Source organism: Plasmodium knowlesi, assembly GCF_000006355.2.
Source record: "Plasmodium knowlesi strain H genome assembly, chromosome: 9".
NCBI classification, from domain to species: Eukaryota; Apicomplexa; class Aconoidasida; order Haemosporida; family Plasmodiidae; genus Plasmodium; species Plasmodium knowlesi.
Window position 1 is genome coordinate 124,403 of NC_011910.2, and position 26,395 is coordinate 150,797.

The 26,395-nt window shown below is 38.7% G+C and overlaps 5 protein-coding genes across 5 annotated transcripts; 3 read left to right on the top strand and 2 right to left on the bottom strand.

Moving 5' to 3' along the window:
- Positions 1-751: 751 nt before the first annotated feature.
- PKNH_0902200 (radial spoke head protein, putative) lies at positions 752-2,641 on the top strand (the record flags this gene model as incomplete). The annotated part of the gene is made up of 1 exon (XM_002259010.1): positions 752-2,641. One exon carries the CDS (start codon positions 752-754, stop codon positions 2,639-2,641), a length of 1,890 nt encoding a protein of 629 aa, XP_002259046.1.
- Positions 2,642-3,536: 895 nt separating this feature from the next.
- PKNH_0902300 (DNA-directed RNA polymerase III subunit RPC8, putative) lies at positions 3,537-4,940 on the bottom strand (the record flags this gene model as incomplete). Its single annotated transcript, XM_002259011.1, has 6 exons — positions 3,537-3,584; positions 3,724-3,773; positions 3,904-4,007; positions 4,168-4,231; positions 4,434-4,617; positions 4,830-4,940. The coding sequence occupies 6 exons, from the start codon at positions 4,938-4,940 to the stop codon at positions 3,537-3,539; spliced, it is 561 nt and encodes a 186-aa protein (XP_002259047.1).
- A 1,550-nt stretch (positions 4,941-6,490) lies between these two features.
- On the top strand, positions 6,491-8,998 carry PKNH_0902400 (metabolite/drug transporter, putative; the record flags this gene model as incomplete). The annotated part of the gene is made up of 9 exons (XM_002259012.1): positions 6,491-6,902; positions 7,126-7,458; positions 7,614-7,727; positions 7,899-7,968; positions 8,117-8,179; positions 8,312-8,388; positions 8,522-8,581; positions 8,732-8,782; positions 8,925-8,998. 9 exons carry the CDS (start codon positions 6,491-6,493, stop codon positions 8,996-8,998), a joined length of 1,254 nt encoding a protein of 417 aa, XP_002259048.1.
- A 6,501-nt stretch (positions 8,999-15,499) lies between these two features.
- PKNH_0902500 (calcium/calmodulin-dependent protein kinase, putative) lies at positions 15,500-18,997 on the top strand (the record flags this gene model as incomplete). The annotated part of the gene is made up of 1 exon (XM_002259013.1): positions 15,500-18,997. One exon carries the CDS (start codon positions 15,500-15,502, stop codon positions 18,995-18,997), a length of 3,498 nt encoding a protein of 1,165 aa, XP_002259049.1.
- Positions 18,998-22,358: 3,361 nt separating this feature from the next.
- Positions 22,359-22,670, bottom strand: PKNH_0902600 (histon H4, putative; the record flags this gene model as incomplete). The annotated part of the gene is made up of 1 exon (XM_002259014.1): positions 22,359-22,670. The coding sequence occupies one exon, from the start codon at positions 22,668-22,670 to the stop codon at positions 22,359-22,361; it is 312 nt and encodes a 103-aa protein (XP_002259050.1).
- Positions 22,671-26,395: the final 3,725 nt, after the last annotated feature.

The following is a 26,395-nucleotide window of genomic DNA, read 5'->3' on the forward strand; positions in this document are numbered from 1 at the left end:
CTTCCACATCCCCAGAAAATTGGACATGCCAATGAGACTCATCCATCAGTCCGATTGAAAATTTTTCAGAATCGGCGCCCTTCTTCATTCCGTCTAAACGGGATCAAAAAGGCCCTTCGCATTACATCCCCATATACACCTATGCATGCGAACACCATGCACATAAAGTGATGCTTCGCTTTTGCACCTTTACACACACTGAACACCCCAAATGTGCATTTATCCCCGGCCAACATTTTAACACAACGTAGTGACATTATTGCACTAAATAAGAATTAGAACTGCCCCTAAAAGTGTAAGGTCCTTTTTGATCATCCGATCCAATTTCTACATAACCCTTCCATTAAGAAAATTAAAACCATTCATGTGGCACCGTAGAACGCACTTCCCTACGTAGCTCTCTCATTTTAGTGCACTTCGTAGTGACAAAGAGAAGAAAATATTTTCGCTACAATGTCATTTGGAACAAATTAATTTTCTGTTTGTTCGTTTTATCTTCCGATTGATAACGCTCATCTGGACGTACATTCGTATAGGGAATACTGGGGCGTGTCATATGATTGGTTTTTATCCTCTACTTCCCCGATGATCTCCCCGTAGAGGTTAATCAGGTTGAACAGGCTATATTAAGCCAAACATAGCCAGGCCTCCACTTAGATACACTCCAGAACATCTATACAGGACACACTTTTCCTAAGAAGAAGTTATACTCCATCCATCCACACGAAACTCCACAAACATTACAGACAGGATGAAGAACAATCTGATGCTTTCCCTTAACAACGCCAAGGACTACCTGAAAAGCCGGAACGAAAATGGCCAATCCGTGTACAACCACATATGCGACATTATAAATTTTATCATCGTGGAGAAGCCAGAAAAGAGTTATGAACACTTCGAAATGATCTCTAGTCATATAAAGGAAAGTAAAAAGGGGGGTTGTGTTTCCGATCCATCTGCCGCATCATATGCCTCTTCTTCCCACCGTGCGAAGGGAAAAACATCCAAAGATCTCAACACGAAAGATGTCAATTTAGACAACTACATATTACAAGACTACATAAAAAACAAAAAGGACTGGCTAGCCAAAATAAAATTCTCACTCCAGAAGAGACTGCAGCCAAAACCTTCCCATTTACCCTTTTTAAAAAATTTTAACGAGCAAGCGAAATTAATTAACTGGGCAGGGTATCACATAGGGAGTGATTCTGTTTGGCTCATCAATGAATCCATGAAAGATGTTCTGGAGAAATATAAAAATGAATTAACATCCCTACATTTTTGGGGAATACTCAAAGGGGTAAAAAAAGACTACTACATTTTGGAAGGGCTTCTAAAGGGAGACTCCAATTTTCTCTTTCAGAAGAAAGGCGAAAAATCCGCACCTTCGGAGGATTCAAAAGGAGAGAAGTCCTCTGGGAGTGAAGGGTCCGCATCAACAGACGGGGGAGATGAAGAGGATGAGGACGATGACGAAGATGATGATGATGATGGTGATGACGACGAAGAGGAAGAGGAAGAGAACGATAATGATGAAGAGCAGGATAGCCGACATAAGAAGCACAGGAAAGCAAAAAATTCAAAGGGGAAAAATAAATCTACGGACAACCACCATCTGAACTACAGAAAGGAAGACTTTGTCACCTTCAACAAAAGAGTCAATAGACACGTCTACTGGGCATCCGTGAACGGAACAGATGAATGGGTTCTCCTAAAGCCTACAACGCCACAGTACATCCAAATGGCTAAGAAAACGAATAAAATGCTCACGGGAGATATGAACAAAATAATAACCGCCTTCCCAAACATCGCCATAAAGGAAAAGCACTACCTCAGAGCTCTCATTTCTCTCATATCCTCCCACACTCACATATCACCGAGGAAGTATTACATCACCAGAGGTGCAGAAAAAAAACAGCTAGCTAGGAAGGGAAAAAAGGGAGCGAAAAATCAAAACAGTGATGAAGATGAAGATGAACAGGATTACTCCGATGCGTCTAACGGAAAAAATGACGACTCTAGTGAAACGAAAGATGAAAATGAATATACGGAGAATGGTGAAGAGGAGGAGGAGGAGGAGATGAGGAAGAACGAGGATGAGGGTGACAAACGGAACGGAGATCTTGACCATGAAAATGACAACCACCTTGCTGGGGATGATATCCTAATCGAAAATAAAAAGTTCCAATACGATGCAAATGCTCTCTCACGCCTAGATAATTGGGTTCACTGCAAACATAGCTTCCTGCCAAATGGACATGTCTGCTACCCCAAAGATGGACTCAGGAAAAAGGGGGGACAAGAAAGTAACACCCAAATGAAACAGATGATTAAAAATAACCCACCCTTAAAAATACTAAGAGGAATTAATGCACAAGAAGAGAACCAAGTTGCTCCCACGTGGAAGGTGAAGCACCTCAATCCTGGCCATTCCTACGGAGCTCATAGTCTCCACTACGACGTAATTGTCCTATACAATTTTATCTTTTATGGCGCCTTTACAGTTTACTCAAATAAGCAATTTTTTAACTTTTACATTGGAAATGGAATAAAGTCCAAGCATTCATTTATTCATACTTACCAGCCTGGCAAAATCGAATCGGACGAGAGTGAGCTGTCCGAGGTGGACCACTCAAGCTGATGGGAACAGCACACACTCCTTCAAACGAAATGGACCAAAAAAAAAAAAAAAAAAAAAAAAAGGAAAATTTTATATGTGCATATGATATGACCTTTGTTCCAGCTAGCTATTTTTTTTTTTTTTTTTTTTTTTTTTTTTTACCCTGTCGTAATGGCGTTGCCTTGCCACTACATGGTGGTGTCAGCCAGTTTCTTTTGTTGATCCAACAGGACATCATTTTGGAGGTACCAACATGGTCACTTTCCAAATAGAACAGCATGATGCAAACAAAAAAATCTATTAAAAAAATATAACGCTACATTGGGATGAGAGTATGATGGTAACATTGTGACCACCATAGGGCGGTATGCACCGCTAGTTGGTATCATACCTCCACACACAAAAAAACGCCTTGTGCCGTCTCACGATATATTGGAAGCGACTCCTCATGGGAAGAAAAGTAAATGACTAAATGAACTTCAAACCATTTTAAAAAGGTTAAACAAGTTACGTTCTTTGTTAAAATGTAGGTAGCCTTTTCCATCATGAGGGAGGACACACAAAAAAAAAATATATATATATAAAGAGCCAACAAATACGAGTCACACTAGGGGAGACTCACTCACAGGTATGGGATTTCCAAACCTCCTCTCTTCACTCAAAGGAGGTCCCTTCACCAAGAGGTTGCTTAAAATGTTTAAAAAAAAAAAAAAAAAAAAAAAAAAGCAAGCAAGAGCAAAATTTAAAAGGTACCTTTCCCACATAGTATTTACATTGGTTTCCATTTCATGTCAGCTTGGATAATGAGCTACATTTCTTTTGAATCAAGTGGGTCATACTCCAGACGGACATCCGTAGAAAAACGCATAGACTGCTTCTTCCCACTGTTAGTATAAAACATCGATCCCCGGACACACTAGTTCCACCATTTGACCAAGCCTAGCCCGTCCTGCTGCACGGTGCCCTTCAAATGGGTATTAAACACAAAATTGTGAGGAGGTAACAAACAGACAGAGGTAGAGAATAAGAAAAAAATAACCAATGGAAATGCGGTGTGGGGATAAATCGTATTTCCGTGCCGCCATTCGGCTGCCCTATCTTACCGTTATGGACATCGATGGCGTCGTTTCATCCTTCCGCATTTCGTTGGGGTCTGCATAAAGAGCAAGTTCATTTATCCATGTGTCGCCGAATTTGGGTACTCATGTAGTATACACTTTTACATGCGCATACGTCAAATGCTTTTTTTTTTTTTTTTAATTTTATTTTCCCCCCTGGCCTACCGCTAAAATAGGTGTCCAGCACTCGCACCCTGATCAACTCATCTTTGGTGTAAAAAAATTTTATCCCCTCGTACATCCAGAACCACTCCTTCTTCTCCATATCGCTACGGGAAAACGCAAAAAATGAGCAAAAAAAAAAAAAAAAAGTGTAGTAACTTATAGGAAGGTCATTCCCACTGCTACCGCTCTCATGTCCTTCATTTTTATCCGCATCAAAAAGAAGGCATCTTTTTTTTTTTTTTTATCTCGTAGCACTCATCGTACAATTCCTTGGGCTCCTTCAAATTGGCACAGTTCACCCGGATGTTCTCAAAGAACCCTATGCTGACTACAAACGAACGGGGAAAAAATACCATGTTTGCGGCGTTGTGTCCCATTTGGAGTGTGCCCTCCCCCAACACAAGGTAGGAACTTAGTGCATGGAGGTTAGCGACAATGCACCATACGTGGGGCTCTACGCATGCACAAAAAGAGCATGTAACTTATTCCACCCGTGCATTATGCTCTATTTCTGTGTGTATGTGTCCTACTTATTATCCCATTCGAGTCGGAATTTTTAACGAAGCCCTCAATAATTTCATTTTCAAATGGCTGGAAATATACGAGCCTAAAAATTACGTCAAATCGAATCTCCCCTGTGCCTTTTAGAATCTCCCTATTCTTCACCTCCAGTATGTCATACAGACCAACACACAAACCTACATTTTGCAGCACCTTAAGAAGGGGGAAAGAAAATTGTTGCAGATTTCAGGTTCCTTTAAATGGTTCACGGTGAAAGGAATTTATTCCTTCGCTTGAAGAATGTGTTGCATAATTTGGCTGACCACTACACGCAGAGGAAGAAAGTGTTACTTTTTTTTCTTTTTTCCCTCTCCCACACACTCTTCTCCTTTACAGCCGATTCCCTCAAGTGCCCACAATCCTACCTTGTCAACATACTTGGCTCTTATCAAAAATTCAATCACATTTTTTAATTCCTCTTCCATAAAATGGGGCTCAATCTTTATCACGTCCTCTATGCGAAACAGGGAAAACATCCTTGATGCTCAACAATGGGAAAAAAATGGGGGTTGTGGGTTGTGGGTTGTGGGGGGGGGGAGTTCTTCCCTACTTAGGTAGTTTGTTCATGCTTCAACCAAGGGTTAATAAAACATACACCTCTGTATGCATACGCTCATTTGGTAAACTGCTCAGGGTAAAAAGCAGGCTACTCTCATGAGAAAAGAAAAGATAACACCGAAAACGCCATTTTTCTTAAAGCTACACGATTGGGGCGCCAGTACACTCCAAGTGGGTGTTTCAGGCAGGTGTTATCTCACTGGGGTGTATGAAACAGTGAGCCTTTAAAAAATGTGGGGTGAAAAAAAAAAAAAAAAGTATTCTTTATGTAATGCTCTCTATGTAATTGCCAACCCGTCTGAACATCCCTTCACGTATGTTGAAACAGTAAAGTATCGATGCCCACCCGTTCGCCCTGCGCAACATACCTCCTCGTTAATTCCCCGAAATTTTTTTTTTTTTCGCGTTCTTACGCCCCTTCCTCGGCCCCTTTTCCTTCATAACAGGGCCTCTCGCTTCGGTCCCACCGTCCGCGGGCTCGCAGAGGCAATTTTTTTTTAACACCTGAAACTTTTACTAAAGCTAAAACTGTTGTTACGTTTTTTTCCTTCTTATGGCTATCTATCCCCAATTGGATTTTTTTTTTTTTTTTTTTTTTTTTTTTTCCCTTTTAAATATATAGAATACACGCTTTTTAAGCCTCAAAATTTCTGCCTCCCCTGCATCATCTTATAATCATCACCCACCTATACCTTCACCGCCAGGAGGTTCGCTCGCAAGATAGAACATGTACAATTATGCGTGATCAAACGTACAAGTATAGCAACTCCGTATATATATATATTTTCCCCCTGTGGACGTTATGATTACATGCTTCTAAATGGCCAACAAGCAAAATAGCTTACTCTTCTATTAGATGCCTATTATATGGAAGGAAGATGGTAAGTTACCCGTTTGGATAATTCCTGTTTATACGAAGAGGTTACACCAAGAAATTACCTTCACAGAATATATTTTTTTTTGCTTATCTGTCAATGTACACAAAGAGTGCTACAAGTGAAGATGCAAACGAGGGGAAGGGTCCACTTGGGGTGTGTCCCTGTTTTCTTTGCTCACCTTTTGCACCCCTTTTCCCGGTATATGTATTAACCGCCCTTCTTTATGCCCTTTTCCCTTGCAGATCGGCTAAGCAGAATAGCATGTCCATCTTTGCGTGCGCCAGGTCAATCACCCCGTACAGCTAATCCATGTGCGCATCTTCTACCTGCAAAACTACACAGTTAAAAACGTGATGATCACCTGCGTCTGTGTTTACGTAAGTTATCGCCCGTTAAAATAATCTGGCATTTAAGCATATCCTCCGGAGAAAAGAGATCAAAGCTCAGTATCTTCACTACGTTGAATAATACTTCCGTCAATACAATAGCGCACACCATCAGAACTCGCTCCACCAGGCAAAAGCAACACACAACCAACCAACTGACACAAAGCGCACACATATATCGCTCAACTAAATGATGAAGAAAAAATGAAAAAATGGAAAGGGAAAAGAAGATGGCACATAAATATAATTCTTATGTTCATCCATCATTTCTTTGATAGGATAAACTACTCCATGAGAAATACGTTTCTCCATGACCACTACATTTATATGAAGTTTAGAAAAAACAAAGTTATCGGTTTGTTGTCCATTATTAATTCTTCAGTATGTTTAGTAATAACCCCCTTGGTGGGGTACTACTGTGACAAGCATAAGAAGGACAGGAAGAAAATGTTGCAAGCCATATCTGTCTCCTACCTCCTGGTCAATATCATCCACTACATGTTCATACGCACGAGCAGTCTGGGCCTCATCATATTCGTCACTGCTATAACGAAGATGCTGCACGAGTGTTCGCACGTGATTACCGAGTCGATCTTCATAGAGAGCATAGACCGGGGTGAGTCCCTCCGCCTAAGGAGCGCGCGCGCTTCGACTGCATACTCGTACATATACACTCGTACATATACAGTCGTACATATACACTCGTACATATACACTCGTACATATACACTCGTACGTACACACCCGTCCGCATGCACCATACCTATACACACATGCATATCTACAACATGGTATGTACACATTCCTATATAAACATACGCATTTACACCCACCCACAGGCAAGAAGAGCATCATCTTTACATACCAGAAACTCATAAGCACAGTAGCCACCATGCTAGGGCCTTTTTTTTGTCTCATCCTATTCTACGTGTATAATGATAAGTGGAACATAAAAAATATTTTTGTCATATTCCAGTTTTCTATATTAACAATTCTCCCACAGACATTCATAAGTTTCTTGTGGCAAAACAATTCTGTCGACATGGTTAAAAATCCTGAGGAGATGGAACTGATATCAAAAAAAAACGATAAGAAAACGATTTTCTGTCTCTCCACAAATCATATACCTTACATTGTTTTCGTTTCTCACATTATTACCCTAGCTGGGGCAGGTAGGCCTTCTTGTCCACGATAAGGGGCTGAAGGTTCTTACGCCCCGGTGGAAACATACATAACTAATTACGAGGATCTTCACGTGATCTTCCTAGGTAAAACCCGTTCACGCAAACAATATCACTCTGCTCCCTCATTTTACATGTTCCCGCAGGAATGACGTTCAAATACTTTTCCCTGTTTCTCAAGTCCGAATATAAAGTGTCACCCATGCTGATGTGTGTCCTCAACATTGTTATTCCAGTTCTCCTCTCCTTTTTCACCTACAGTAATATTTTTTAAAGGACACTCATGGAGATGAGAAACACCATCGTGGGGGCATGTTATCCATCCTCTAAAGCATGGCCATACATTTACACAAATTTGTGCATATATACTTTTGTATTCATTTATATATATTTTTTTTTTTTTTTTTTTTTTTTTTTTTTTTTTCCCGCAGTTTCGCAAAAGCTGTCCAAGTCGCTCGGCCGGGCACAGGTTTCTCTCTTCTTCACCACCATTGGCTTTTTGTAATAATTTTAAAAATGGCACTAATAAGCAGTCCACCTCATTTCTGCTCCTCCTCTGAGCCGCACCGACTTCACACATATATAATGCATTCACCCAAATGTATATTCGTAACTCATCCTCTATGTGGTTACCCATTTCCCCCTGTAGGCTTCTCTGTTCACTTCTATACATACACAATTACCAGGATGTTTTGAAGGTTCACGTTTTTAGGTATCCACTACTTAAACAAAAGTTTACCATGTGGTATCTATGCGAATTTTCCTAATCTCTAACCTTTTGCACACAAACGACTTTTTTTTTTTTTTTTTTTTTTTTTTTAATTCACTTATCTCCCTTCCGTAGGAGTGTCTTTCAAAATTGCACCAACTCGATAGATAAAAGTATTCTCTATGACTTCATCGACACGAACCGATACACAGGTATGCGTTTGGGAGCAAATCAGTCCATATCTAGGGGAACGAAACCGACTTGTACACACTACACATGGGTAATAAAGTTTCACATGCATGCGCACCTACATAACATGTTTCACCCCTTCTTTGAAACTCGCAGGTCGCTGGATGGGTGTGCAAAGCTTGTACTACGCCGTGTGGTCCATCAGCGCGTACTTTGGTAAGAACCCCAGGAGGGGCTTAATCAGAACATGCAGCTCTCTTTTTTATTAGTTTCATTTATTTTTTCCCGATTACTCAATCCTACCTTGGACCGCTTAACCGATCAACCGGCCAACCGCTTAACCAACTCTACTTTTTTTCTTCCCAGGCGGATGGCTCTCCGACATGTCGTCATACAGGAACACGTTTAAAATAACAAGTAAGTAATCATGTTTTGCCCCTCCCTCCCCTTCGAAAAGGGAACATTGTTGTGTGAACGTGCTCCTGTGTTCCCACTTCTAAATAGTTCCACCTTATTGCAGTTCTCATCTCAACATTGTTGTTCTTTCCCCTCCGTGCAGCCTTTTTTTATTTGATATCTTTGATAATATATGCCCCCCTGTTGTGGCTCGTGCCGGTCAAAGAAACCATGTGAGTGTGTGGGGGGGGATGGGTGTCCTCCCACCTCTTAACATGGAACTTGAAAAAGGTAGAAGGAGAAAAAGAAGAAAAAAAAGAAAAACAAAAATAGGACAAGAAAAAAAAAAAAAAAACAGACACGCTCCCCTGCATGTATGTACACATGCCAAGTGTTATACAAGGAATATTCCAAACCCCATGTCTTTCTTTTTCCTTTTTCTTTCCAACCTGGTCAAATGTGCAGCCTCTTTTTGCAATTTTTTTTTTTTTTAAATTCTCCACCCCAATCACACGTTTGCATTTGTTTAAAAATAAGAGTGTGTAAAATTTATCCTCCCAGTTAAGCTTTACATATTGTCATAATTTCTGTTCATGTAGTTTAATGTCCATTCAAATATGGCATCGTTTTTTGAATTATCACGTTAATCCTCATTAAGCTTATTATTTATTTATTATTATTATTATTTTTTTTTTTTTTTACAAGTGTTTAGTTTTTTCTTTCTTTGCTACTCTGCGTTGTTGGCTTTGGGTGCTAGTTTGTGCCTTTCTCTCCTTTCTTTTTTTTTTTTTTTTTTGACTCCCATTAAGCTATTTTCAACTTTCCTATTTATCACCCTTTTAACGCATTTTTGTAAAAAGGTAGCGATGGAGACGAGGAGCCAAACAGCCAAATAATACGCTCGATGAATGTGTTCCTTTCCTTCTTGTAGAGTGATAAATACGTGATGGGCAACGAAGGGCAAAGTCCATTAGAGCACACTCCCCCTATTTTTTCTCTCCTCTTCTTCCCAATTACTACTTTCACATAAAGCGAAAAAGGAAGGAAATATATATATATTTTTTTATGACAATATCGATGGAATTTTCATAAAAAGAGGAACATTTCGAGCCTTTGCTCTTTCACACTAGGCGCGCGAAAGAAAAGGCCTTAATGTTAACACACACCAGAACATGTGCTTCCAAAATAAAAACCTTTACAAGGAATAGTACCACCACTTTCTAACATTGTCAGAACGAATGGAAATAAAAAATATATATATATATATAAAGGCAATACGTTGTAAGCACATTCGTGCACACACAAGACAAACAACACGTCTACTCCATGTTGCAGAAAGTTGTTCCTCCTAAATTAAAAAGAAGGGAAAAAAAAAACAGACCCAATTAAGATAAAGAAAGACTCACCAAAACCATGTAATATTATTTAATCTTTAGGATATTCTTAAAATAACTTAACTTTAAACGGTACAGTTGTTCTAACTCCTTGCGGTGAATCTTCTTTTCGGATGACATTCCTGCAATGAAGAGGTGGGGATAGTTGACTCCTTCCTTTTCACCACTTGTTAGCTGCTCAACAAATGACAATTTTTTAAAAAACAAACAAGTAGAATAACACGTCCAGAATTAGAATAACGAAATCGTGAACGAAATAAAAATTATCTGTGATGAAAAATTCTGAATAAAACGTAAAACTCGCTTTTCCTCTTGGTAACATAGCAAAAGGGGAAAAATCAGCCCCATGTCGCTTCTCGGGATGATTAGTGCTTTTACTCAACCGTTGATATATATATATTTTTCTTCTTCCATTCCAAATGTGTAAAAGAAAAAATTGTTCCCTCTTAATGTCAAATTAAAGTTAAACATTTCTCTTTATGCATGTCTTTCTTTATTTCTACATCCGCAATTTTCACTTGAGCTTTTTCAAAAAGAAAGAAACTAATTTGTTGGTCCGTTAACCATTTTAATATCTGTCTATACGCAAGGGGATATTTCTTTTTTGCACATTAATAAAAAAAAAAAAAAAAAAAAAAAACGCCCATAATATTGCTACGCATTGATTTTATTTTCACTTCCTTGGAAAAGGGGTTTAGCCAAAATTTATACAACTAGGGAATGTGCAAGTGATACGAATGTCTAACTGCGGGGTATCTACATGCTACACTTACTATGTTTGCAAATTTCCCATTTGTTCCCCTCCCTTTACCTGAAATGGTTGTTCATTCTGTTCATTCTGTTCATTTTGTTCATTTTGTTCATTTTTTTTTTTTTTTTTTTTTTTCCTTTTCGTTGTAATTACACATTATGTTTTCATTATAAGCACGGCAAAACGGCATTTTTGCAATTCGAAACCGAGCTTTAAGCAAAAAAGCAATCCAGGCCCATTTTTTCTATAAAAAGAAATTGCGTGGAAAAAGAGGCCTGATGTTTTATTCCACTTTATTATAGCAACGGAATAACGGCAGAATAGCTGATCACTCACTTGTATGCCTTTTTTTTTAAACACAGCAAGCGGATTACTTTTAATAGACAGTCTAATCGTTGCTGTAACGTTTATATCGCATTTTCTTCATATGTGGCAAACTATTGCAACGTGAAGTTCCTAAAAAGGCATAATATCATCTACACCATTTTTTACACCCCTGTTGCATAACATCGTAGCAATTTTAATGCGCGAACAAGGTTACCCCCCTTTTGCACGTTCAGCAGAGTAGACGTTCATCAATTCTGTCCCTCTACATTAGCTTTTCTTTTTTTTTTAACGACGCAGCTTTTAATTATTCCCACTAAACACGTTGAAGAATGCGTACAGTACAAATGGGATTGCTTTAAAAGAAAAAAATTCTTACCGCTCGTTTTGCAATTACATGTGTTGAATTTATTTCCCTCTTTTTAATTTTTGCCTATTGTTCCATCTCCCATTCCTCGCTCATCTACCTCGTAGGACAGCATTTTAACATTTTTACGAGTATACATACACTTGGGTGAACAACTTTTTGTTCATACCAACATGTGCACCTGCGTGTGTTCCCACTATCCAAAACTTTCTTCAGAGGAATGACGCCTTAAACGCTTGTTCATTTGAATGTACACGCATCGCTGTATCCTTTCATTTTTCTTTTTTCTTTAAAAATTTGAACTCATATTTGCACTTCTTGCATATGAAGAAGCCACCTGTTATGCTTCCGAACAGCTTTAACTCTCCTCCTACTACATATTGCCCTTGCTCTATTTATCCATTTCAAGGTTAACTGTTCGTTAATTTTTTTTATATTCGCTTTCGTTCAGCCTCTCCAATGTCTGATAGGATAGGAGGGACACCATTTTATTTTGTATGTGCGCGTGGGAATTATACTCTTTGCATCCCCACCCCCCCTCTTTCATCTAAGACACATATTTAATGTGACCGTTGCATGGGTTGCTCTTTTTTGCGTTTGTTCACTTTTCCCTGTTGGACGCATATTTTGCGCTACTTCATGCACGTAATGCAAATTAAAAAAAAAAAAGTGAAACACAGAGGGCAGACCATCACGTGCTGATTAACATGAACACCACCAGGGTGAAATTCGCAGCGACTGTGAAGCGGCAATTTTGACACGATAAATTTGGTGAAATAATTTTAAAATGTAAAAAAAAAAAAAAAAAAAAGGTGAATGTGCGAGCAACACCTTCACATTTGCCTGTCTATTTTTTTTTTAGAAGACAGTTGTCTGTACGGAGTGTGAATGTTATATTTTCGAATGGCCAAACCGAGTGTCCACGGAGATTACTGTGTATCCACAACGTTTTTCCAATTTTCATCATTTTATTTTTTTCCTTTTTCCCATCTGGAAATACCACGCCGTGTATGTATTTACGCGCACCTGCATCTGCGGCACGAAGTAGACATTCCAAGTGTGCGAAAATATGCGCAAGCAATTTATGCATCATTCATGTTCCATTCATGCTCCATTTTTGCGCCTATTTTTCCTTTCACGCTACACAACGTGCATGTGTTTTCCCTTCGCAGAAGTCACGTGCATTTTTTATGTCCTCACACCTGTTTACACAATTCACCATTTGAATGTGCGCATAACATGTGAATAACGTTATCTGCAAAATTATGCGCATTTGAAAAGCTCCGGCATTCATGTTTTTATATATCACCTGTTGCCATTTGCATATGGAATAAACATATATTTTTTTTTTTTTTTTTTTTTTTTTTTTTTTCGCCGCGGAGAAATTTCTGTTTTGCCTCCTCCTGCAGGAATTCCACTCCTTACAACACCCCCGTTTTCATTTTTCCCCCAACCGATCTGCTTAATTTGATGACCATTTGGCTTTTCGCCACTTCACACGTTCACCACAGACGCTTTTACAAAGACGCAGTTGTTTTTTTTTTAAAAAGTAAAGTACCTTCCGTCCACATTTATAGTGCGTGATAGGGCAGCGTGGCACGGAGTGGCACAGATGTTATCGTAATTTTTTTTTTCTCGTTTTCGGGGGTCACTTTCTCTTTACATATGCATGTCTGCAAAAAAGAAAAAACATTTGATATTTATAGGCCAGTTGGTGGTGTTGCGTGATTGGCCACTTTGCAATTTCTGATTTGTTGTTTTTGCCATCCATTTTGCGACTTCATTTTGTGCACCCATTTTCGACTGCGACCCCTTTTCAAAGAGACGCCTCTACCCACAGACGACTAACCACTTCAATTTTTATGCGTTAATTTTTTTTTTTTTTAATTTCATAAATTTCCCTTCTCTTTCATTTTCCCTATTTTATCTTATCCCCACATTTTCCTCCCTTATTCACTGTCTTATTACGACTGTATGTACTCTTTCAAAATTATCGCTGTTCACGAGCATCATTTAGCATCCTTTCCTTTTTCTCCTCTCTTTATACCATCACAGTGTACATTTCAGTCCAGCAAATAGAGTGAGTGGCTACTCTGCGCCGCTTATGCCTCATCGTAGTTATGTATGCCCCCATGGTTGTGCGCTTGTACGTACATTCGTATGGGCAGATGTATAGGCATATAGAAACACACTCGTAGTGCCTGCACGTGGCCTACATGTTAGTGTGACCCATATTTTACTTCATCGATAGTGGCAATTTTTTTTTTTTTCTTTTTTAATTTCTCCTCCTTCCGTTTTATGCTAAATGCTAATTTTAGTTTAACCTAGTGAACTCCTTCTTTTCATAGAATATTCTTCCAAGTAGCTGAAAAAAAAAAAAAAAAAAAAAAAAAAAATTTGCTTAACTGAATAAATATATGGATTAATTTTTTTTTTTACTATTTTTGTATACATATCACTGTCTCTTTCGATGAATAAGGAGTACAGTAGCTCACGCGTCATTACTTCCCCGGCACGGGGAAACTTGCATGCATGGGTACATACACGCGTACAGCATAGCCAAGGTCGCATTAATGGCGCGCTAGGGATGCAGGGTATATAAACGCTGAACCCATTAACGTGTCTATACCGTGCTTTGTCTCTCCATTCCCCGCGCAATTTTGCATAACCGTGTACTTCGTTTGTTCTTCCCATTTTATGCTTATATATTTGAAGAGTCAACTGCAGGGGTAGGTCCCCATGTATGTCCCGTACCCTCCATTTGGTGTACCCCAAATCAGACATGCTTTAAGTGATATATATATATATATATTTGTATGAATAATTATTATTTTGTGTGGCAATTTTTTTTTTTTTTTTTTTCCTCCTTCTTTTTACCTCAACATAAGAGAGGATTTAAGAGAATACACTTCTTACAAACGTTCGCAAGAAAACTTAGCAGTCCTAGCGCACCGACTGTACGCCTACGCATCTCGACCTGTGTACACACAATTTTTACATTCCGACCAAGTACGTACTTACGCGAATTGATTCCTTTCATGTAGAAACATAGTGAGCCCCGTTTCCAATTCCTATTTGGTGCGCAAAAGTTGGCGTACCAAGAAGAGGCAGTGACATGAGCGCGCCAGAAGCAGTAGCAGCACCGCTTTTAATTAAATAATTTTCCACCCCCCTTTTTTTTTTTTTTTTTTTTTTTTTTTTTTTTGTCTTCCTTCCAGATAATTTTATTTTTATAATCCATTCATCAATAAACCATTTTTGTCACACAAGGCTGTGGATTACTCGAAAGAGGAAAGCAAAAAATGGAAAAGAAAAAGAAAACTCTAATTTTCCGTTCCTTGCTGTGTACATTCTACATTGTGTATATTCCTTCACACTTATTTTATTACCCTCAAAAATTGGCGCACAAAATTATGTGAGAGAACCACTGCCATTCTATCTCCCTCCCCCAGACGACGCTTTCCCTTTTTTTTTTTTTTTTTTTTTTGTGCGTGTGTGTAGATATATGCATGTATGTACATGGGTATACCTTTGTTCCTCTACACGCTACATACAAATTTAAAAAAAGTCACGTGAAAAATAATTTTTCTATAAAATAAGGGTAGATAGAACCGATCCGTCATTTTGTAAAAACAGAGGGGGATCTTCTGCGTGTTGCATTTTATCAGCGTCCAATCCTTCTGCAAGACTGAACAACCCCTATACTTTTGTACGTGCTAAGTGAAGGGAAGATATTTTTCCTTGGATTAGAAGAGTGGTAGTCGCTTCGAGGTACATACACACACACACACATACTGGCAGGATTGAGAGCATCCTTTCTTTTGGTGGACGCATCTACGTACATATGTATATGTATGTGTGCATAATTATACATTTCCTTCGCCCAACCTGCTGAACCCATAATGGAGAGCAACGGAGCCGTCCATAAAATCCAGGAAAAGAGAAAAAAGCGGAAAATTCTTGACCTAGAAGAACCCAATTTTGGGAGCGCCAACGTGAGTGCCTATTCAAATGCCAGGGTTTGTACTAATCGGAACTGTGCTTCTGCGGACGAACCCCGACACAGAAAAAAAATCATCAAGTTGAAAAATAGGAAGATAGAAGACCTCTTCGTTATAAAGAACTTCCTTCCCATATGCGAAGAATTTCTCATAAAGCACCACGAGAATATTTTTTCAAACTTGTTGTCAAAACAGGATGAGGAAAAGAGGAAGAAAACTGAAAACGGGGATTCCTTACAGGCGATTAAGGAGGGGGAAGTCGGACAAGATGAATCCGAAGTAGGTATGAAGGTGATTCAGATAGAACAGAATAGTGATCGTAGAGGGGGAGAAATCAAGGAGGAAGAACGGACGAGGAGAAAGGTGAAAAGGAAAAAGAGAAGCAAAAGTTTGGACAACATGGAAAGGGGATGCGAAAGTGTAGACCACTTGGAGGATAGCCCCACGGTGAACAGTGAAGAGGGGTCTACGCCAAACGATCACCAAAGCAACCTATACAAAATGTTCGTGCAACACACCAAGCAGTGCCTCCGAGAAATGGATCTCCCCTTCGATAGAGCGGTCCTCCTGAACATAGTAGATAAAAAAGACAACACACACAAAATAATGAAAATCGTAAATAAAAAAAAAGTTATCACTGCATTTGGAGAAACATGGGAGTGCATGATTGAGCACATCATGTCTCTAAGGGAACACAAAAATCTCATGAAGATATATGACATATACGACGATGAAAAAAATTTCTATATGATTATGGAGAAGCTACATGGGAAGGAACTTTTCAATTTTTTGGTTTATAAAAAGCAGGTGAAAGAAAGTGTCTGTAAGTATATAATTAGCCAAATATTTCAAGCCATCAACTACCTCCACCACCATAACATTATCCATAGGGATATAAAACCTGAGAATCTTATGTTCAGAAATAAAAAGAGGAAGGATAAAACATATCAATATAATTATGAGTTAGTCCTAATAGATTTTGATACTTGCCAATTTCTTTATCCCCTCGACTCAGATCATCTAGCTCCTTTGTACTGCTCTCCAGGAACTACCAATATAACTAACAGCGTTTCTCCATCCTCCTGTGCAAATGGAATGGAGAGCGATTGCCCCAAGTTGTGCAAACATAGAGAAGTAAAAAAAATGGAACAGAAAAAAGGGAATTTCCCTGAGGAAATTCGAAAGAAATTGTCCAAGCCTTTTAGTGAGAGAAGCACAAGTGGAAGGAACACACAACATCAGAGAAGCGGTACATCTAACTTATGCCATCATTCTGGACGCCAAGAAACAGGAACCAAATCGTCCCTAAGGAAGAAGCACATGAAGCTTGTAGGCACTTACGGATACATAGCCCCTGAAATAATTAAAGGATATAATTATTCAATTTTATCAGACATGTGGTCCATAGGAATTATTTTCTACATTCTCATGACGGGCATCACCCCCTTGCCCATGTGCCTAATGGTGAACTACAAAAATACCAAGGACATTATTTTGAAGAAGGAAAAAAAAGGAATTAATTTTAGCCTCCTCTCTTTTAATAGATACCCCTTGGCAAGGGACTTATGTGAGAAACTCTTACAGTTCGATCCCGCTGATCGCATGCCAAATTCTGTGATCGCATCACATCATCCTTGGTTAAGATATTTCAATATGCTTGCAAGAAACATCACCTTATGTCCATCTGGTAAAGAGTACCTATCACCTTCTCACCTCAACCAGAACCTTCTTCATAGCGCAACCTACGTGAATAGTAAGAGACCTCGCTATGAAGATAGGAACTCCCATGTTATCCTCCCTTACCACATACACCAACAAATGTACCAGAAGGAAGATTTACACCCATTTCTGTCCCTCTCCAGTGAGCAAAAATATTACTACCTCATCAATCAAGGGGTAAAAAATTATTACGCTCTCGGTAATGACATTTTTCCCCATTCAGGATTGTCCACCTCCATAGAGAGACTCCCATATCTGCGTGGGGGTAACCTCAGCGGCGACACACTACCTGTGTGTGACGAGAAGATCATTGCCACGGTGTACCCTGCGCAAAACAATTTTGAGGAGAAAAAATATCCCATGAATTACTACCATCACAGAGACAGTAAACACTCCCCAAGTATATCCCACCAATTTAGCGGGGGGTACAATGGCGCTGATGCTGGGAGTTTACACGCAGGTGAGGAAATGACATCCGTTCTACACACAGAGAAAATGACAAGCAGAGAGGGCGACGAAATGAAAGATGAACTGAAGGATGAACTAAACGATGTTGATGAGGATGACCATATGGAGGATAATGAAAAAACGAACAGTGCACAAAGGAGACGCTCTTTCCGCAAAAAAACGGGAAAATTTTTCACAAACCTCAAGGGGAAAATCATTGATGGTGCGATTCCCCCGGAGAGTGAAAATGCACAATATGCTAGCCCTCACCGATATATTCTCACTCAAAGAGCTTTGCGCAATCGTGATGATAAGCACCCCCTAACAGGTAGCCTTGACTCCATTTCCGTCCACCCAGACGAGGAGCTCACTCCAGAATGCAACAACTTTGTAGACCTCTTCGAACATTTAGTCGAAAAGAAAAAAAGGAAATTCACCATGGCAGGGAAGACATTGGATCAACTCCCTGCCGTTGAAAATTCTTTTCCAATGTACTACATACGGAATGACGAACCAGTGGATCGAACAAAAGACGAGATAAACAGATTATTCAAGCGAAAAGAACACACCACCACTATGAAAGAGAAAAATGTGGAATACATACGAACGAAAAATTTGTCGGAAATATTTGCCTCCCCCTCCATGTGCATAATCCCACAGAATGATCCTATGAAGACGATTCAGATTGATCATGACTATAAGGGTGCATATGGTTTTTCTCCACATAGACATGTTCACCTATCAAATAACCACTTCTCCGTTTCACATAAAGGAGGGGGGCCTAATGTAATCCTCCTTCCACAGCCACTTCCTCCTTCAATTATTCCCCTTGTTTACCATCATTCCAATGAGCTACGGAACAGTATTGTGTTAAATGATAAGGGACACTTAACAAACGATAGTGAGGATATCGTTCACATGATCAGCACCGACAGGCACTCCAACATGTGTTATGCGAATGAGGCACTCAATGCATATGACCCTTGTCAAGTGACTAACCTGTACGAGACACCCAACAGTTTGAATGAATCACAGATCCAACAGCTCACTCTCCAGGAGGAACACATAGATGGCATGCAAAATCAGCAGGACGCGGATAACGGCAATTTATCAAGAATAACCACCAGGAGTATGTTAGCACAAAATCTTAACATACCACCGATATATGTCGACCTCCGCAGAACCTACAAAAATAACATAGAAATGGTTTCCCCCATATTCAGAGAAAATTAACTGCAACTTTTAAGACCACTTTAAATTGGTTAATCATAGTAACCTTTTATCCACACACAGAAAACCATTTTTATGCTACTTCACAGTTTGGTGGTTCTAAAGTAGAATCGATTCGAAACAACAATTGGAATGACTAACGAATTGTGGATTGTCTTTTAGGGAGGGATCCTTCCCCCGTTTTTTTTTATTACAAATCTCTTGTAGGAAGGGGTGTGGAGCTTTTATCATGCATTTGTCTCTCGGGTACGGGGAAGTGGTACCATGGAGTGGATATACTAAACGAAACGAAACCAAGCTAAACGAAACCGAATCAAACCATATGTCATATTTATGGAAAGAGATGACTACCCGTCGGAGCGAGGGCTGAAACAAACACGGGTGTGTTATCAAGCAGTGGAAAGACACCCTCCCCTAGTGAACCGCTTCGTTTTGTGTGCGCTTTCCAGGATGTGCTTTCCTCTATGTTTCCGTCCTCCGATACTTAACCACTAAGAGAAACATTCATGCACATTTATTTTTCTCCCCTTTTTTGAGAAATGATTGTCAACTGGGTGTCAGGAATGTTGCCCTAGGTCATTTATTCTACTTTATTTTATTTTATTTTTTTTAATTCATTTTTTGAATTAATTTTTTTATTTTATTTTTTGTTGGGTGCCTCAAACGTTTTTCCCGCAAAACCCAGTAGGAAGCGAATTGCCCATTTTTGTTTTTTTTTTATTTTACATATTCTTTCATTTTTCCTATTTTCCCTTTTTTGTCTTTAAGGGTCCACTCCAGTTGCATGTCGACCCTGCTTTAATTGTGCCTCCGTCTCACGCTTACACTTTTTGTCCCATTTATTGTTACCTATCCACACTACATAGATGTGTATACATGGCTAGGCAAGTAGATAACTTTGCCTCCTCCCACCTCACTATATTTGTGTGATTAAATTTGCATGTCAAGTGCACGCCACCCTCATAATGGGTTCTTTTACATTCTCAACAAGTTAACATCAATTTTTCGGCCACATGGCTACTTAATCTTTGTGTCATTTCCCCGACGTTGTGTCTACGCGTGTGTGTTGGGTAAATCAAACAGAGCTACACCTTACATGTGAAAATGTCCACACCGGAGCGCCTCCTCCAAATGGTTCTTCTTTCCCCCTCCATCCTCAATACTTTAGTACCACCACTTGTGTTGATAGAACACACACACAGGTACATACGTACATGGGAAGGTACGCCCTCGCTCGCTTGCTTCCTTTCCCCCCTCAGCCCTACGCACTTTTTCCTTTTTTATCTGAACTTCCCTACCCCGTTTGATTTCTACCAGAGGGCTGTTTTTCCATCTGTGTGATTTTGACCCCACACCATGAAAACCTCATGCCCTTTCACCTTCACATATCAACTTCTCTTTGACTCATTCTATGCAAGATCCTTTTATATTTCCTTTACCCTCTTTCCATTTACAGGAGAGTAACCAAATTTGATATACTGCTTGTACATAATCGTTTAGGATTGTTTCGAGAGTGACAATTTTTTTTTTTTTTTTTTTTTTTTTCCTCCTTCTTTTTCTTTTTATGTTTTTTACTTTCTCCTACTTTGTACATATCTCACCATGCAGGATTTTTTTCAAATGGGAGCTACAAGCATCCTCACTATCAAGGTTACACAGGTATGCCTTGGGTGCAGGGGTACATAATTGGGTGTGGTTCCCCCTCCCCCAATCGTAGGGATCCCTACCGCGTGGAAAAAATTCAACATAGTTAGATTATCATCCCCCATATTGGGGGGGGGGAGGGGAATTTACAAATGGGAGATATCCTACCCCACATTGTGCGTGTGTCCTCAGTTCCCCTCATCCTGCGAAAAAGAACAAACATAATGGCAAGATATATTTTTCCTGTAATTCACATGATAATTCCTCTATTGTCATAAAAATTTAAGTAGACAATGAGGATCGAATTGGTAATGTATTCCTGCGATCATCTCACTAAATGGGTCAAAGGAAAAAAGGGCTTCATGTAAAAAGCCCACTGTGTGACAAGTGAAAACATTTTGTGTCATTCCGGATTGAAGGGGATCTTTCCTGTCAGGGTATAAATGACCATGGTTCCTTCAAAAAATAATTCTTATTTGCGTTGCGCAAACGAGTGGAAATATTCATGGTCGACTTTGCCAAGTCTACAACAAAAAGGGTTTATTTGCAGGATGACGCCCCCTAGCACATCATCTCGTAAACCTTCTTAAAAAGGAAAAATGGGTAACAGAAAACATTCGACGGAAACACCTCCCAATTGTTGTAATTATTGAAGATGGGGAAAGAAGTTCAAACATGAAATCACAACATCACCTTCCCCCAATAAACAAACTCTATACAGCCCACCAAAAGGAAAACACCCACTGATATTGGCGTACACAATGGGAGACACCCCCATGATGCTCCTCAACTATGTTGTCCACTTACAAAGTGTAATCCTCACGAAGAACTTGAACTTAACTTTTTCAAACAATTTTTTTATTTTAAATTTAAGCTGCACTATTTTTAAAGTTAGATATCTTTCCACCTTTTTGGTAGAAAAAAAAAAAAAATTTCTAATGTTACATGCAAACAAACATGTATTCATTTTTCATTTCCATGACAAAATGGAAATAACATCATATAGTTATACTTTGCACATGTGTGTGTACAAATGCAAACAGGTCTAATTATTTTGTTAACTCATCTAAAAACAATGATGAATGGCTTCTAGTGAAGCCTAAAAAAAAAAAAAAAAAATTCATACTATTATATAAAGACAGATTCCATACATAATAGTCGTATGAAAAAAAAAAGCAAAAAATTAAAAGAAAAAAAAAAAAAAAACTACATTTGTGTTCTTTCTTTTTTTCTTCTTTTATATTGTTTTGCTTTCCCTTTTTTTTTTTTTTTCCCTTAAGATGCATTCGCTTTATTGTAAACTTCGATGTGTATCATGTAAGAAAAATATCAGATGACATGATAAAAAAGTTATGGGCATATTGAGGCAGCCTCACAACTTTGATATCCTTGGTTCTGTTATTTTATTTTTTTTTAAGGTATTTACGATACCATTTTTTTTTTCGTTTTATTTATTTTTTTTTTTTTTTATGCACATATTTATTTATTTTACATTACAACCCGTGTGTGTTTGTTGAATGGTTCCCAATGCCCGTTCCTCAAAATGGACGAAAACTGGTAATACCATTTTTAACACAATGTGATTGCAAAGTTGTATAAATAAAATAAGGCAAAAAAAATAAACCTTTTTTTCTTCTTCCTTCCTTGGGTCTCTTTTTCCTGGGAGATTGTGCTAAAATGGGACTTTTCCTCTTCAGTTCCAGCTTCCAAACTGTCACATTTAACCACCAAAACCATATAAGGTTCTTCCTTGTCTTTTCAACGAGTACACAATGTCCATAGCAGTGACAGTCTTTCTCTTTGCGTGTTCAGTGTACATGATGGAATCTTTAATTACATTTTCTAGGAAGACTTTTAACACTCCTCTGATTTCTTCGTATATCAAACCGGAGATACGCTTTACACCACCTCTTCTGGCCAAACGTCTGATGGCTGGTTTGGTGATACCTTGAATGTTATCTCTTAAAATCTTTCTGTGCCTCTTGGCTCCTCCCTTTCCCAATCCTTTGCCTCCCTTTCCTCGTCCTGACATTTTCGCTTAAATTATTTTATATAAAAAAAAAGGGGAAGTTGAAAAAAAGGAAAAAAAAAAAAAAAAACTAAAAATTTGGTTAATTTGGTGAATGTGAAAAAAAAAAAAAATGTATGATATGATTTATATTTAATTTATATATGGAATATATATTTTTTTTTTTTTTAGTTTTTTCGAGATTTATTTTAAAAAAAAAAAAAAAAAATATATGAACAGTTCATAATTTTTTTTTTTTAATTATTTTAAATTTTCATTTTCGGCGTGCGCATTTCGTTTTTTAAATTTTGAGATTTTTGATTTTTATTAATTATAAATTTGGGCATTGCTCGGCGCGTGAAAATTGGCTCATTATTCGGCTCGTAAATTTGGTCGTCACCCGGCGCACAAGTTTTGAGATTTTCTTTTTTTTTTTTTTTCGTTACCGGTATCGTTGCGCTGTGTGTTACGTGTCACGTTTTGATTTTTTTTTTTTTTTTTTTTTTTTTTTTATGTGCATATATTTTTTCAGCTTGTTGCGCGTTATGTGCAGAGTTTGCTCTGGGCCCGCGCCACCATAGCTCTTTGTATTCCTTTTTTTTTTTTTAAATCGTTTTTGAGTCGAAACGGCTGCGCTGCTCATATATAAATGTACGTACTGTCGTGTTCGCACATTTGGCGTTCACACGTCGTATATATAAATATATATATATATATATATATATACATATACATACATGTGTACATTTTTATTTTTATTTCTCCTTTATATATAAATGCATTGTGCGGGGCGGTGAGCCGTACATTTTGCATAATTGTCCCCGTGCGCCAACTGCGCCAGGAAAGAATATATAAGTAAATGCATTCGCAGCCAGTAGCGCCCACACATACGCGTATTCCTATTCGTATATATAAAAACACCCTTGTACATATATATGCATTTGTTTTATGCGCACCCCCCTGCCATCCCATGTGTACGGGGCGAACAAAAATCCTTACAGTGGCTCCCAATTTATGCCAGGGCGCATGACATATGCTCAGAGTAAATATATATATATGTATACATATATATAAATATATATATATATATACATACATATATACATTTATATTTATGTTTGCATACCTAGTGGACAATGTCACCCGCGCCACTATTTGGACATGGAGCGCACGGCGGTTCGCGTCATGTACATATTATAAACATTTACCCACGTACGCATATAATAGTACGTGCTTCTCGCTTCAAGCCATGTCATACCCTCGCAGTTCCAGTTCACGAAAATAAATTGCGCGATGAGTAAACACAAACTGCCATACGTGTAAGTGCATTCTTTCATACAAAAATTGTTAGCGCCAAAAGTGTCAAAGGGGTACTCGTCGTGCGCCTAGTGCCCCAGCAAGGGAAAGTCATTCAAAATTAAAAAGCGATTTTAACGTACATCTCAGCAAAGGAATCTTTTTCATGTTCGTCATTTCGTGCACACGCCAAAATAACTCTGTAGTTCTCCCCTTTCGTGACATTTATCCTCATTACCCGCACGCTTGCGAAAGGTAAATTCCTTTTCCCCAATTGTCCGTCGTCCTATTGCCCCATTTTTACCCTGCGGTTCAGGGAGCACACAAAAATTTCCCCTTCTCCTCCGTGGGCTGAATGAGCCAATTTGACCCATATGAAAAAAAGATGAAAAGAGAAGATAAATCGGGAACTGTTCTAATTCCATTTGAATTGTGATACGAAATTATCACGCCACAATTGGTGTATTGATTCTTGGGGAGGGGAGCACCACCTTAAAATCTACCTAAATTTGAAGAGGTGGCAAATGCAGGTTAACCCCAAGGTGTGCACATTTTAGTATCATACACTTTGCCTTCTTTGCGTCGGCTTATATCATCTTGGCCTATGGATGGTTTGAGTTCACAATTTTAAACAGATCATTTCGGGATGGTAGGGGTTCCATCACTTTGCATGTTCATATCCTATGTGGTGTGTTTTAACACCTCAAGCTTACTTTTATGTTGGTCTGACCCTCATGTGCATTGCCACATTTTACCATATTAACCCGCGTGCGTCACAAACTTCCAGTTTTATCACACAGACCGCGAATAAATGTTGAACAGACAAAATTCGAAATATCCCCCTTTCACACGCAAATGTGCACCACCATCCATTGAGATGTAGCCAATGTGAGCTATGACATATTCCAAAGCCTTTGTAGGTTTGTCTTCCCCGAGGCAAATACAAACTTAATGCTATTTTCTCCTACATAGGTGTGTTTTTATTTTTTGCCGAATATATGCCCTCATTGTTTTTTGTGCTTACATGGTTTTATCTTTCCCTCTGTTTCCTACCGAATAAAATGGTATCATCACTTGGAAGGCGGAAAAACAGTCTTACACATTTATAACTATACTTAGTAATGGAACGGAAACAGAAAGGCAAACGAATGTACAATTGAACAACCGTCCATTGATGCAGTACCCCCTTAACGATATGCAACTGCGCAATTACGCGCGATCTTTGCGCAAGGATATAAAGTGTGAGCGCTTCAAAGTACTTCCAAAAAGGATTTGCATCAGAAGTTCCTGAAAAAATCATTTTCCGTTTTGCACAAAGGTAAAATTTGCCTCAAAATGGTGGATTACAATTCCAAGTTGTTGGAGTTTACTTGGTTCCATTTATTTTCCTCAACGTGATTTTCCGCTCAGACGCTTCAAAACAGCGTCGAGTAGCAAAACTGTAATGCTCATCATCGTAAATAAGTACAAATTTGCAATTTTTTTTAAAAAGGATGCTTTTTCTTTCCAACTGTTTGGTAAAGGGTACACGTCGCGTTGGATGTAAATCGAATGGAACAAAATCGAACAAGCGGGCCGAAAGGTACCAAACTGAATATAACGAACGGGCAAAACTCTTCTTTTTAAAAGCACACACGCGCACTATGGAGTACATAAGTAAGAGTTTCCTTCACCTTCAAGTCAGAGCGAACTTCGTAGTAAAATTGTGATCGACCCTGAAGGCAGGGGGGAAAAAGATAGCTGCTTTGAACTAAAGATTCACTGGCAACCAAATTCCTCATGTGCATACGTAAGCGCAGATTTATAAAAATCGCCCCATCATTTAAGCATATACGTAATGTTCATACATATATATATATATATATATGCACGTACATGCGCTGCACAAGCGGCCCAATTGTGCTCCCCCTGGTGCGCACAGTTACATGCACACGGGAAATTATACATCCTTTCCAGCTCCTGCTATAGTATCATTTCGCCTTTTTGATCAAAGCGGCGAATCGCAGTGGGGAAGGTGCATATATGTATGTACATACACCCGTGTGTGTATTGCGCATATTACGAATCAATTTCCCAGCAAGGGGCGATTTTTTGGAATGCTAAAAAAAAATATGAACCGGTCAGGCGATAAAAAGCTGCTGGGCGATACAAACGATTGCGCGATATACAAACTCTTTTAACCCATAGGAAACGAGCGCCTTCTTTTTTTCCCCACCCCTTCCTCTTCTTCTTTTGTGTGTGCGCATATATAAAAAAATAGCGAAACGCGGAGACGATTTTTGTCCCTCCCTGCATGTGCATATAAAAAGTATCGTTAAAAAAAAAAAAAAAAAAAAAAAAAACCATATGTTCGTTATATATATATAAAAAAAATTACTGCCTGATTGACTTGTACACATGCACTCGCGTGTACTTTTATTTTTTTTTTTTTATTTTTCAAAATGGTCATTCGT